The 14,499-nt window shown below is 56.1% G+C and overlaps 2 protein-coding genes across 7 annotated transcripts in view; one reads left to right on the top strand and one right to left on the bottom strand.

The window, feature by feature from the left end:
* The window catches only part of MFHAS1 (multifunctional ROCO family signaling regulator 1), a 28,398-nt gene extending 17,105 nt beyond the window's left edge, over positions 1–11,293 (bottom strand). For 2 of the 3 annotated variants that reach the window (XR_010831263.1, XM_013196933.3), the window contains exon 1: positions 7,943–11,292. Coding sequence is in view for 1 of the 3 variants with exons in the window: in XM_013196933.3 (XP_013052387.3) it covers positions 7,943–11,132 (3,190 nt within the window). In the remaining 2 variants the exon portion in view is untranslated. Of the gene's footprint in view, positions 1–7,942 lie in introns of all 3 variants that reach the window. The other variant, XR_010831264.1, reaches the window with a different exon arrangement.
* Positions 11,294–12,305: 1,012 nt separating this feature from the next.
* TNKS (tankyrase) overlaps positions 12,306–14,499 on the top strand; it is a 120,132-nt gene continuing 117,938 nt past the window's right edge. For all 4 annotated transcript variants that reach the window (XM_066996344.1, XM_066996343.1, XM_066996342.1 and 1 more), the window contains exon 1: positions 12,306–13,158. In XM_066996344.1, coding sequence (XP_066852445.1) covers positions 12,321–13,158 — 838 coding nt within the window. In that variant the 5' untranslated portion in view covers positions 12,306–12,320. The remainder of the gene's footprint in view (positions 13,159–14,499) is intronic.

Genomic DNA, 14,499 nt, shown 5'->3' with positions numbered 1-14,499 from the left:
TCCCCTCCCCCTCGTGAGGAAGCTGTAGGCCGCCATGGGGTCTCCCCTCAGCCTCCTCTTTCCAGGCTGAACAGGCCAAGTGACCTCAGCCGCTCCTTGTTTAAAAGAGAGTTTAAAAGCTTGAATTCTTGAATCCTTATAACCTTCATGACACCGAGAGCTCCAGGTGCCCCAGCGGGGCACGATTCCAGCAGTGCATTGTCAAGCCTGGGGTGGCTCAGTCCTGTTCTGTCACGGGGGGAACTGGAAGGACATCTGTGAAGGAAACTGAGAAACCACAGGCACGCCTGAACTCCCATCGTGCATAGTCACGTCCCTGCCTTGGAGACAGGGAAACACCATTTTCCCTATGCTGTCCTCCTAGAACATGAGTGGGGTGGAGAGGGTGCCTTAAAATCCACCACACAGGCACCCACTAAAGCTCCAAGCTGCTGAAAAAAGTTAACTGCTGTCGGAGGGAAGGGCTTTTTAGCAGAGCCCCAGAGCAAAGGGCAATGTGGAGAGATGGGATGTGCGAGGGCTAAGCAGGACGACCACGCAGCCCTGCACGGCGCTCGGTACGAGCTCAGCGTGAGCAGACCGCCCTCAGAGGCCCGGCACTGCAGCATATGTGCACCACTTTACAGAAACCCACCCAAAATAGATTTAAGCTGTTCCGTGGTAAAAATAACGGCAACCAAGAAATGTTGTGTCAGATTACAAGAAAGGGAAGCTCCTGTGGATAGATTTCCTAAATTTAGCCACTTTGATGGATAAAAAACTCATTTGGACTTGAGTTTTCCATATCCAGCGTGCACACTGTTCTCTTAAATAAGGATGTCAAAATCTCACTCAGACGAAGAAAGAGTCTGTTCAAAGGGAAGATGCAGAGAAACAGGGAGCTAAAAATTCCTCCGGTTACGTAACGTGTCTGTCCAGGCCTGGTGCTGGGTGCAGGCTGCCTGCTTTGGAAACCCGCCACCACACACCCAGCAGTCCTGCTGGAAAAACCCAACTGCACCCAGCCAGAGGGCAAGAAGCACCGCTCAGACGGGAGAGGAAGCACACACACGGCCCTCTGTCTCTTCCTCTCTTTGCTGCAGCACAGCGTTATCTACAGGAAACTACTCCAGCGGGGATGCCCTGGCAGCCTGTTTGCTCCTCTGTGGGGACGGAGCACGCTGGCTTCCTGAAGATAAGGCCGAGAGGAGGCTTCCCCAGGAAAGCCAACCTGTCCAAAGGGCTTTTTGGGGACTACTTTGAGCCAGCACTGCCCATCCCAGCTTCGCTGCCTGCTCCCGGAGGCTGCTCGGCGATGTGGTGGTGCGGGATGTTGTCACCCATAAAGCTGAACAGCAGGACGGAGGCTTGCTGGCTTGCAGTTCACATTATTCACACCAGCATGCAGTGCTCTTCAAAACCACTTTGGGTCCGCTCCACTGAGTGACGGCTCCACGCAGCTTTTGCTCCAGTTTGGATTTACAATTCCCCATGCCCTTGGGCAACTGCTGGGTGAGTCTGCCGTCTGCAGCATACCTTCCACCCTACAGACCTGCCGTGTGTTGAGCAGCTCAGCTGTCCCCTTAAAGTCTCTCCTGCTCCAGCTCCTTTGGGTCCCATCATGACTAAGACTCCCTGCTAGGGAAGGGCATTGCAAAACAAATATATCGGGCATAAATACCCTGAAACATTCCCTGTCATAGCCTGCAATAAGTACAGCTGCATCTCACCGTCAGTTGAGGACACAATCCTGAAGCGTGCCATTGTCAGGAATTCGACAGACAGCAAAGGTATTTTTCCCTGTAGCGTAGCAGAGAAGGAGGATGTGGATAGAGGCCAGCGAGTTCTACACACAGCGTAAACACACAGGGAGAGTGTGGAGGGTGGAAAGACATCGACATCAGGATGGTCAACACAAGGTGCCTGCTTTTCAGAGTGGATCACAATTCGTAGCCATTATCCCATGTTTGGGTCCATCACTCCTGCTTGATCGTGGTTTATCTGAGAATTTTCACGACAGCAACGAAAACACAGCCATTCGGATAAAGGCAACAGGAACGCTTACAGTAAAAGGCTGATGTCAGGCTGACACTCTCGGACAGAGCTCCCTGTTCCCATCCACCACGCTGCGCACTCTTTGTCTGTATATTTCAGTTCTGCACAGTGCTACCTCCTTGCTTTGTAACATCGTTATTATTCAGGGAAAACTGCTTGCCGTCCATACCTGACCACTTCATCTCAATAACAGGCCCCACTGAGAGGAGGAAGATATTAAATGCTCAGCAACAGGGCTCCACAACACCTCCAGATGCAACAGGATGCTGCACCACGCAACACTCACGGGCCGTTTTGAAGTCCTGCTGTGCCCACTGCACTGCTTCAGAAGCTACACGACCGAGACGCTCGTTTCTCCTGTTGCAGGAAGCCTACTCGCCACTTGTTGACCATACTAGCTGTGAGGGTATTTGTTTTGGGGGAAGTCTGGGACAAATCAGCCTCTCCAGCAGACCTGTGCTGACAGCCTTGCACCGACACACAGGCAACAAAAGCACTGCACACGTCTTTCAATACCAAGACACAATCACTGTGCTCGCTTTCAACGTTATTCCACTGTGTGGCTTCACACGGCAGAAACAGCAACTAGATAAATGGGAGGCGAATTAGTCAAACATCTCCGTCCCAAGCCAACCTCTGCAGATTTTGGTGCTGTAGAAACCACGCCGGATTCATTTTTCCAGGGAGCTCATCAACAACCCAACCCTGCTACAGGGCAGAATGTGCCCCTGATCGTAGGACACTGCTCGCTCTGTAGTGCTGGACGCTGTAGAGGAAAACGTGCAGAGGACATGCCCTGTGAGGAATTCAACACACAGAAATTGTACAGTCGCTACACATGGATCATTCAAGAGAGAAGTCTTGAGCGAAGTGGGCCAGGATCTTGCACTCCATTAGGACAAAACCCTACAATATTGATTTTATCATAAAAACGATTCTTCCTGGGCTATGCAAGCATCACCTCCAAGTCACCAGGTGGGAAAACCAGACAAATAGGGTCAGGGTTTGAGATCCAGCCTTGGTTTGTTCTGAAGGTTACCCGCCTCTACGATTCAGTTGAATCTGATCCTCTGATCTTCACACAGTGCTAAGTCTGACTTCCTCGCAGAAGTGCCTAGCTCATCCCAAAGCTGTTGTGTGGTTCACGCAGAACATGCCACGCTGAATGGTCAATTCAAAGAAACCAATGTCACCTTGTGAAGCCTGGAGGTCCTAACCCAGTGTCATGCCCACCCCAAGGAGCCCAGGCTCCAGCTGACGCTGCTAAATAGGCGCACTCCGTACGCCTTTGGGGGGGGGAGATGGGAGAAACACAGAGCTCTTGAAAACGATCACTGGTAGGAAGATGAAAAGTGGGGGCAAAACCAAAACCCACACGTGAAATTAGGGTTACGTACTAAACCACAACCGGCACAAGCAGCTCAGAGCAACGATGAGCTCCATACACAGCCCACAGGCAGGCTGCCCCTAACCACAGCGCTGCGAGATGCCGCTGACCGCTTTGGCAACCCTATCAGCGCGCTCAGCACCAAGCCTCAGCCAAGAAAATACCACAAGTACAACACGACTTCAGCCTCCTCGGGCACAGCCAGAAACCCTCAAAGACACTGCAGCTGAACACCTCGAGTGAAATTCAACTGCTGCTTCTCGCGGGTTCTCCCCAAGCCAACCAGCCCGGGAGCACATCACGGGTCTTGCATCCGTGAAGAGCTGACCGCATCTGGCACCAGCCAGCACTGCTCACTGCCACACCCGCCCACAGCTGTAAGGCCAGTAAACGTGCCACGGCCAAGGAGAGGTGGGTTACGGGCCCCACTCAGCTTTATCCTGATCATACAAGTGACAATGTCCAATGTCTACGCTGCAGGGAAGACTTGCCCCTCTGATTCAATCGTGCCACGCCACTCCACCGAAGCTGCACCCTTCAGAGAAGCGTGACAGCCCAAATAGATGTAGCATCTACTTTGAAAATAAGGCAAAGAGAGACTCCACCCTCAAATGGGGACAAGGAAAGGCTGCCAAATGCTAACATCATGCTCTGTAACAAGGAGGTACTGCTCTACAGTTGTTGGTACAAAAGCCCAGCTGCTTATAATTTAATTAAAAGAACAATTAGACACCTGACATGAGCCTTTCATTGAGCAGCTCAAATTGTGGAGCATCTTCCGAACCCTTCTGAGAAAACCAGTCCCACCTGCTCCCTCCTCGCTTTGCACAGGACTTGAGAGCGTGACACATCATGCAGGCTCTGCCTTGCCATCTCGTGACTCCAGCCCAGCCACCAAGGGAGCTCACCCTTGCTTTTGATCCTGCTGCAAGGATGTCAGGCATGGTTCACTCTGGGTCAACACCCGAAGGGAGGGCGCAAAGAGGACAGAGCCAGGCTCTTTTCAGTGGTGCCCGGTGCCAGGACAAGAGCTGATGGGCACGAACTGGAGCACAGGAGGTTCTGTCTGAACAGCAGGAAGGATTTCTGTGACGTGTGGGTGACAGTGCACTGCAACACCTTGTCCAGAGAAGCTGTGGAGATCTTCAAAATCCTCCTTGGAGATCTTCAAAAGCCACCTGGATGTGGTCCTGGGCAACCTGATAGAGGTGAGCCTGCCTGAGCAGGGAGGCTGGGCTAGGTGACACCCAGAGGTCCCTTCCAGCCTCAGCCGTTCTGCAACTCTGATGTCCTCTCTGTATTGATAACTTACAACAGGGTCAGCAAGGCAGATGGCACTTCCCTCCCACAGGAGAGCTCCTGCTAAAACTCAGCTTGTCTTGCTCGTTACGGCATTGTGTCATTTTTCTGCAGCAGACACAGCCCTTGGCTTTCTTGTACCTGTGTTCATACAGGCAATTTCAGAGGCAGGAATAAAAAAAAGCCACTGGTCAAACACGATTGCCCTCCCACCCCAAGTGGACATCAGACATGAGCACACCTTGTGCAGAACGCAGCTCGGAAGAACCTGAAGCAGCCCTGACCAGCCCGGTGCAGAACAAGGTCCCCCCCCACCCATCTTTTTATCCAACATCACCCACCACCTCCTCACACACTCCTGGGGGACCTCTCAGAGAAGCAAATGGGCTTTTACAAGTCTCTGGCCCAACCAAGGTTGGCAGAATTCACCCCTCAACCCAAACCACCGCACAGAAATCAGCTAGCTCCCTGGTAGCCAGTTGTTACGCTGCTCTTGGATCTCTTTCCACCCTGCAGTAAGCGTGCATGCGTGTCTTGTCTAACTTCACGGACAGGCCAGCTAGAAATCCACTGCTCTGCAGCCCCTTTATAAACCTCTGCTGCAGCAGCAGCACAACAGTTAGCAGGCGCAAACAAGTCAAGCTTCGAAAGCCCACTCACGCTTTGTTCGCCCAAACAAAGCACACGTGGCTACTACTAGACAGGAGGAAACCCTCCGTCCCCACCCTAAGTCACTTAATAGATTATGTGACATTAACCTAAAAACCCTTCAGTCCAGAAGCTAAAAGACCATCACATACAAAAACACAGCATTTCCCAGCTAAACCGAGGTCTTGCTGTCTTGGAAACAATTCTCGTTGGTCACTCCATGCAGGGATGGGTCTTTCTTAGCCTGGAAGGCATCCTTTTATTTACATACAGTGCAAACAAACAAAAAAAAAAGGCAAAAAAAGCAAAAACATTCAGCACACCACTTACTGGACAAGCAGATGACTGCAGCCTCAAAGCACACAGATTCCAGCTCGGATGCCAATTCAGTTACTGATTCACTCAGCCACAAAACCGTTTCAAACAAGAAGACTTCCTTAAAAGGACCCTGTCAAGTCATTTTAAAACAAGCTTTATTTCACATTTTTTTGCGATAAACACTCAGGAGACCGAATCCAGAATCTCAATTCTTATTAACCATCACTGTGCACACGCTAGCTTGTTCTTGGAGAATTTCTGCATGTTAAACAATGAAATCACAGTGTGCACACACAGGCTCGAGAGGGCAGGGAGGCAGAGGAAAAGCAAGGATTACCCCACAACTCTTGAACACCCGAGTCCCCTCCTTGAAACGGATTCCAAGGAAAATTTTGGATGCCCAAATAACACGCCACCAGTTTCATGCAGGACGGCACGGATTGCACAACCAGACGCACAGCCAGGGTGAACTTCCATTTTTGAGCACAAATCTGGCAGCGTCTCCACAGAAATATTTCCCTTATTAAGGTCAACGGGCTGCAAAGCAGTTCCTTAACACAGCCCTAAAAAAAGACCACGGCCCCATTTAAGAATTAGCAGCACTGTAACTACCAGGGATTTCCACTGGAAGAGCGTGGAAGGAAGCACAGGAACCTCCATCGCCACGCATTTTCGTAACACGAGAACCACCCCTTGTCCTATGCGCTGCCACAAATGACACCGGCCGTGATTCACGCACAGAAGAGCGAGCTGTGCAGCACGACTTCAACTTACACACACCTTCTGTTCAACAAAACAAGGAGAAAAAACTCCTCAGCTGCACGATTCCCATTTAGAGCTCCCGGCCAGCCTTCTATTCACAGAGCAGACAGAGGCACCATTGGCCAAGGGGTGTTTGGAGGCCTGGCGTGCTACCCCGCGCTCCCAGGCTGAGCGATGGACTCATCACCAGTGCCTCACCTTCCCAGCACACCAGTGCCACCTCCCAGGGGGAAGGAGACCTTTCCCACCCCAAGGGAAGGCAGTACAACACAGCCAGATCCTCAGGAAAACACCCTTCAGTTCCAGCTCTCCCATCACACGTCCGGGCCTGCTCTGATTTTCGTGGGTTGGCAAAGATGCCAACTGTCCTTGTGCACGGGCTGGCTCCCCTTCACATTTTGCTTTTAAACATCATCTATTCTACGTGGAGAGAAGCAAACAGCATCTCATTTTCACGACCCGGAGGAAAAAAATAATAAAGAAACTCAAAACAGACCCAGTTATTCACACTTGCCTACGAACCAATTTCAGCACCACTGCTTACTTGACTCAGATCACGCTCTGGCTCCCCCACAATTTCAGGATACCTGTAAATAAAGGGTGCTTCAACATACTTCCAACGTGGGGTGGTAAGGGCCGTGTGTGTACAGAAAACGCACGCTTGCAGAGCACTGCTTACAGCTCAGAGTAGCTGTTCATTTCACACAGACATACGCACCAAAGCACCTTTCCCACAGCTCCAGCAAACTCCAGAGCAAACCCAGAGGGGCAGGAGGACCCAGGTTAGAAGGCATTTTTTGTTAGGAGAGAGAGGAAGGAGAAGAATTTTTAAGAAAACCAGCTGACAGATGCACAGTCCGTGAAACCCTTCTAGGTGAGGCACTGAAACCAAGATGGAGTATCCCTCTTTTCAGGGAGGAACGCCTCCTGCCAGAGTCGGGGGGCTCTCATCCAAGAGAGGGCTTTTTATCCAGGGCTATAAAGACCAACACAGCCATTGTCTACCGGCAGGAGCTTTCCTGCATTCACGGAGGCCGCACTGCAGGCCGCGTTTTGGGGGCAGGAGGGAGGACACCAAGGGACTTTTAGGCATCTCTGTGTGTTTACAAATGGCTCCAAAGAAGCTGCAGGGTAAAGGGAGTTAGGAAAAAAACGCCAAGCCACTCCAGGAAATCAAAATCAGGACAGGACAGGGCCTTCTCAACAGTGAGGTGGCCAATGCTCAGGGCCAAAACCCAAAAATCAGAGAGAAAAGACCTGGCCAAAGGGGGACGTAACACCCCCCTCATCTCAGAATAGGGTTATTTTAAGCCTGTCTCCTTGGAGCTACCCTAATATTTTCTCTTATGACTCAAGTCACCAGGAAAAGGAGCTAGAGAAGAGGAGGTTAAAAAAATATAAAATTAAAGCAAGCTCAGATTAACAGCACGAAAATCCCTTGAAGAAGGTGCAAAGAACCAGAAGAGACGGCAGGAAAGAGGCGTTTCGCCTTACCTGGAAAAGTGTGCGGGTTTGGTGACCCTCTTTTAAGGCACTTTGAACAGAGGACGTGCACAGTGTAGTACAGGCCCGGCCACTCTTGGAGCAGGACATTCAGTTCTTCCACTAACGGGGTAATAGCTTGCCAGGCCGTCCAGATATTTGGTAGGGACGCGTGGCTAGCAATAGACAGAGTATCTGGCTGTAGAGCCCCCCTGGCGGGCCGGTAGCTCACCACCACAGGCACCTTTCCCCGGTAGGCATAGATCTGGTACTTGCCATCCGACCGCTGAACCACGTGGCTGTTGATCTGAACGCTGTAGCGTGCGAACAAGCCGGGCGGGAAAATGAACGGAAAGCTGTACTCGATCTGCAGCTGCTCGACCACAAACGACTGCCCGCTCAGGTTGGCACCGTTGATCCACGCCTCTGCGTGGGGCACCTCGTTTTTCACGTAGCAGGGGAACTTGTACCAAGCAGCAGCACCGTTTAGGGGCTTGCATTTGGGTTTGTTGACACAGTAACAGAGCCCCATCTTCTCCAGCAGCTCCAGGATGAGCTGCAGATCCTCCCGGCTCTGGATGTGGGGCTTAAGGAGGAGGCGGATAACGTGGGCGGGGAGGAGGCCATGCAGCAAGAAGCCCTCCACGTAGTGATGGAGCTGAGTGGCCCTCAGCTCGTCGATGTGGGTGTCACTGAGCAGTTTCTGGAGCAGCACGGTGGCATCCTGCTGGCAGAAAACATTGAGGATGTCAATAAGCCGCGGCAGGTTGTGGAACACGTACTCCCGCAACGTGAGGTGCTCCTCAAAGTAGAGCAGCTTCCCGCTCTCGTGCAGGTAGGACAGGGCACTCTGGAGCCGATCCTCTGTCAGGCCCGCCTGCAAGCCCAACCGGGCAGAGTCCCACCAGCTAAGCCACAGCTGCTGAGCTTGCGGCTGGAAGTGCAGCTCCTCCAGCACTTGCCAGGATTTGGGCAAGACCCGGTGCAGGTTTGGGAAGATATCGCGGTGCTCGGCCACCGAGAGGAGCTTGTCCCGCAGGCGACGCACCTGGCAGCGGTCCCGGCAGCTGAAAGGCAGCACCGGGGAGAGGATCTGCGGGCGGTGGTTGAGAAGGTACTGGAACTGAGCTTTTTTCCGCCTCAAGTTCTTGTCCGAGACCCCATAAAAGGCAGTGTGAGGACTGGAGCAGCGCAGGTCAAAGTCCTGTCCCAGAGCCTCATCCACCTGCTGGACCAAGCTCTGGAGGCCCTCAGCATCCCTCTTCTCCTGCTGAGCGATCTGGTGGTGGATGTCCAGGCACTTCTCCTCCAGCTCCCGCTCCGCACAGAGGTCAGCGTGGGTTCCCACCATACACACCACAGCATGGGGCACCTTGGAACCGAGCCAGTGCAAGAAGTAGCCCACAGAGGGGTAGAAGCGCTGAGGGACGTAGGCACTCAGATTCACCACCAGCACGTACAAGGCTCCAGGAGACAGGAAGAAAGACTGGATCACGTCATAGCTCGGGTCTCCCGCCAGCTCATACACAATGAACGTCAGGCCCCTCTCCGCATCCGCTGTCCAGTCCATCACCTCGATGCCCTTGCTGCCGGACAGTCCCAGTCCTGATGGTACCTGGGAGGCATCCAGCGACGATGCAGGGCACGGCGTTTCTCCTTTCCCTCGGTGGGAGGGAACATGAGAAGGAACGTCCTGCTGCTCAACGGGGAAGTGTTCTGGCTGTTGCACAGCAGGCACTCGCACTGAGGAAGAGTCCTCCAGGAAGGGGCAGCACACAACTGGCACTCTCCCAACGTCCTGCTGCTGCCCGGGGCAACCTCTGGGCTGGGTGTTGCCTGCATCCAGGCTCCCCAAGTCCTCCTTCTGCCCATCCTCCTCCATGAGGCATCGCCTCAGCAGGGTCTTGCCCGCATCCTTTGGGCCCATGAGGACCAGCTTGAGGCGGGGCTTGAGGGCGGGCTGGGAGTGGGCCAGCTCCTGCTGGTAGGCTGCAATGTAGGGGATGCCTTTCATACAGACCTCGTAGGGAGGCTGGATGAGGGGATTGTCTTTGATTTTCCACAGGGTGACACGGGAGAGCTGCCCAAAGCCCTCGGGCAGGATGGCAATCTGGTTGCCTTGCAGGACCAGCTCCTCCAGGCTGTGGAGGAGCACGATGGAGTCAGGCAGGTAGCGGATGCGGTTGTTGTCCAGCCAGAGGGTGCGCAGCTGGCGGAGCTGGCAGAGGTGAGAAGGCAGCACAGTGAGCTGGTTGCGGCTCAGGTAGAGCTCCTCCAGCCCCGGCAGCGCCAAGATGGCAGCAGGGAACTCCCCCAGCAGGTTGGAGGAAAGGTTCAGCATCTTGAGCCGCTGCAGGCCGCCGAAGCCAGCGGGCAGCGCCCGCAGCTGGTTGCCGTCCAGCATGAGGCTCTCGAGGGCGCCCAGCTGGCAGAGGCCCTCGGGCAGGGCCGCCAGCCCGGTGCCGCTCAGCCAGAGGATCTTGAGGCGGCGCAGGGCAGCGATGCCCTCGGGCAGGGCCCCGAGGTGGCGGTTGCCGGAGCAGTCGAGCTCCTCCAGGGCGGCGAGCTCCAGGAGCGGCGCGGGGAAGGAGGGCAGCTGGTTGTGGTCCACGTCGAGGGCGCGCAGGTGCCGCAGGCGCCCCAGGCCCTCGGGCAGGCGCCGCAGGCGGTTGAAGCTGAGGTCGAGCTCCTCGAGGCGGCCCAGCTCGGCGAGGCGGGCGGGCAGCCCGCTGCCCTCCGCTCCCAGCTCGTTGTGGCTGAGGCTGAGCTTGCGCAGGCCCCGCAGCCCCGCCAGCGCCCCGCCGTCGCCCAGGCCCCGCAGGCGGTTGTGGCTGAGGTCGAGCTCGGCCAGGCGGCCCAGGTGGCGCAGGGCGGCGGCGGGCAGGCGGCACAGCCGGTTGCGCCGCAGGCTCAGCACCCGCAGCCCGCTCAGGGCGGCGCCCACCTCCTCGGGCAGCTCCTCCAGCCCCCGCCCGCTCAGGTTCAGCGCCTCCAGCTCCCCCAGCGCGGAGGCCGGCGGCGGGCGGCGCGGCCCGGCGGTGGCGGCGGCGGCGGCGGGGGGCTGCGGGGGCCCCCCCGGCGGCCCCGCGTCCGGCTCGGGCTCGGGCTCGGGCTCCGGCTCGGGCTCGTCCCGCAGCTTCCGTGCGCGCAGGGCGGCCTCACGCCACAGCCGCGCCGCCTTCGGGGGCTCCGTCTGCGCCATGGCCGGGGCACCGGCACCGGGAGCGGGCCCCCGCCCGCCCTACCTGCCGCCGCCGCCGCTGCTGCTCGCCATGGGCGCGGCCCCCGCCGCCGCAGCGGGCTCGGGGCTCCTCGGGGCTCCCCGCGGCTCCGCGCCGGCACTGCCCCAGCGCCGCCCCTGCACGTAGCCGGGGCGGGGACACGGGCACGGACCGCCCCGCCGCCGGGCAGGGTGCGCTGGGGCCGGGCTGGGCCCTGGGGGCTGCGGGCCCTGGAGCCCCTGCGATGGAGTCGCCGCGCCAGGGATGCCCCGGTGTCCCTGCTGTGCTCCAGCAGCGTCGGCTCGCAAAGCCTAGGTCATCCCTGGCGATTCCTTGGGGTAACAGCAAAACACCCGGTGCTGCTGGTGTCTGCGGCGTTTCTGCACCAAGCGAAAGGTGGTTTTTTTTTTTCATCCAGCCCTGCAAACAAACAACAACAACCAAAGTTAACCTTCCTTTTCTGTTAAAGTGTCTTTCTGTATTGGAAGCCTCTGACCCCGTAGTTATTCAGGGTAACTCTGCCATGCTCCCGTCAGGCTTTGTTTCCTTCGGTGCACACATCTGGCCAGATCCTAAATGCTGCTTCCATGTCCTCAGCTGAGCTTTGCTCCTACAGCCCAGAGAAATACGCCCGGGAATTTCCACCATGGCTACAGGGGGGGGAAAACAAAGGTGTTTTATAGCGGAGCAGACAGGCAGACTTGGAGGCTGTGAGCACTCAGGTCTCCTGAGTCATGAGACCTTGCCCTTACAAGCGCCAGTGGTGCTCCATGCCTAAATGTTCCGAGGTTTTGAAACGATGCTGTCTTGGGAGGACTGCAGGGATGCTGCTTGCCTTTGTAGGGACAAAATTCGCTCAATTATGGCCAGCAGTGTGAGGGACAATAAAAAAGGCTTTTTTAAAGTATACTAACAGGAAAAGGAGGACCAGAGCAAACATTGGTCTGATGCTTGATGAGGACCTCACAAGCAGGGACGCAGACAAAGCAGAGATGCGATTCTGTGATTCTGTTTAATGCGTTTTTCACCTCTGTCTTCAACACCAGCGATGGGCTCTGAGCAAATGTGCTGATGATACCAAACTGGGAGGAGTTGTTGACTCTGATGAGGGTGGAAAGGCCTTGCAGAGAGATCTGGACAGACCGGAGAGCTGGGCGATCACCAACCGCATGAAGTTTAACAAGAGCAAGTGCCGGGTCCTGCACCTGGGACGGGGCAACCCTGGCTACACGTACAGACTGGGCGACGAGACGCTGGAGAGCAGCCCCGCAGAGAGGGATCTGGGGGCTGTGGCTGACAGCAAGCTGACCACCAGCCAGCTCTGCGCCCTGGCAGCCCCCCTCGGGCCACCCCCGACCCCCGGCCCCAGCCCCCGGCCCCGGCTCCCTTCCGCCACGGGCCCGGCGCAGGCGGAAGCCGCCGCCGTTGCCACGGTGAGGGGGGCCGGGGCGGGGCGGAGGAGGCCGGGGCGGGGCGGGGCGGGGCGGAGGAGGCCGAAGATGGCGGCGCCGCCGCGGCGCTCGCAGCACCACCACCACCACCACCACCCGCCGCTGCCGCCGCCGCCCGGGCCGGCCTCCCCGCCGCCGCCGCCGCTCGCCGCCTCGCCGCCGCGCAGCCCCAGCCTGGCGCCGGCCGAGCTGGCGGCCGCCGTGCAGCGGCACAGCCTGGCGGGCCCCGAGGGCGAGGCCCCGCTGGACGCCGAGCGGCCTCCGGCACCGGAGGGCCCCGAGGGAGCGGGTGCCGCCGCGCCGGGCCCGCCGGCCGGCTCGAGCAGCAGCTCGGCCTCCTCCTCCTCGTCGTCGTCCTCCGCCTCCTCCTCGTCCTCCTCCGTGGCGTCGAGCCCGGCGGCGGAGAGCCCCGAGGCGGCGAGCGGGGCCTTCCGCGAGCTGCTGGAGGCCTGCCGCAATGGGGACGTGACGCGCGTCAAGCGCCTGGTGGACACCGGCAACGTGAACGCCAAGGACATGGCCGGCCGCAAGTCCACGCCGCTCCACTTCGCCGCCGGTGGGTGCCCGGCGGGGCCGGGACAGCCGCTGGGGCGGGGCAGGGAGGGGGCCGCCGCCCGCACAGCCTCCCCGAGCACCTTCCCGGCCTCCCGGGGGGTGTGAGGGGGGTTGCGTGGGCTAAAAGCACTGATACGTTCCTCCGTGTTTGGCACACAGGCCCTAAACTATAGCGTGTGCGCTCTGGGAGCGAGGAGCAAGCTCAGGGCACAGCTGGCTTGAAGTCAAGGATCCCATCTGTCTTCTCTGGAAAGTTAAGGACTGCTGCAATTCAGCTAGGTTTGTCAGGAGTCGTAGTCCACACCTCGTCATTTCTAACTTTTTGGTTGGGTGTCCCTGCTGGCTGATCTTGCCTGCTCTGAGCTGGGTGAGATGAAGTGGGACAGCTGAACTCCATGATAACGTTACAGATACATCCAAGGAGATACTGTGCTCCTCGGCGTAGAGAAGAGGTGTCTCGTTAGAAATAGCATCATAAAACAAGCCAACAGCGAGGTTCAACAGTTCACCTCAACTGGAAGGAAACGTAGCTTCCTAGCAAGCGTCCCTGTCATGGGTTAGTTTATAAAGAGAACGTGGAGAAGAGAGTTTATAAAGAGAACATTTTGCGTAGGGACTGCTCTTCAGTGGGGGCACAGCATGAGCTAAGTCCCCGATAAAAATAAATCAGGGAAGATGTCTTAAATCATCAGTCATAACTCAGGACTTGCACAATAGCTGGGTCTGTGGTCAGACAGAAGGCTTTCTGACACGTGCCACAGTGCTACTGGACTGGAACTTACGTGGCAAGGGGCACAGAGCTTGTTTGAGCTTTTAAGTGGTGCTCTGTTATGTATGAATCAAAGTAATTAGCGAGACTGTATTGAGGGGTCTATACCTAAAAGGTGGTTTATGGCTCTAAAACACCATGTTAAAATTGTTAACAAAAGTGAACGCTTTCAGGCACAGCGTTACTTGGAACTCTGAATAGTTCCATATATCTCTGAGATAATGCTCTCTGAGCTTTTGTAGGTTTCTTGTCACTTCAAAAGTACAAGCGGCATTTTGTGATGCCCCTAAGGGAACTTTTGGTCCTGAGCTGTTTCCTTTTCATTCTTCTCTAATCCCTGAGGTCTACGAGTAAAGCACGACTTTATGCAAGCTGAGTTTAAAACACAGTGATCTCCTCAAGTGTGGAAATGAATTAATTTTCACGAAAGCTGGAATGTAATGCTGGTACAAGTGCATGCGTGCAGATAAAGTGCCTAATGTTTTGAAGCCTCATCTTGAGTCTCTTCTCACTTTGGATTTAAGCTTAAAATTAGACATTGATACTTCCCCTTAAACTCTGAGGTCTCAAGTT

This window comes from Anser cygnoides, chromosome 4 (genome assembly GCF_040182565.1).
Source record: "Anser cygnoides isolate HZ-2024a breed goose chromosome 4, Taihu_goose_T2T_genome, whole genome shotgun sequence".
Lineage (NCBI taxonomy): Eukaryota > Metazoa > Chordata > Aves > Anseriformes > Anatidae > Anser > Anser cygnoides.
Note: the sequence above shows the minus strand (reverse complement) of the source record. Positions and strands in the feature narration are given on the sequence as shown.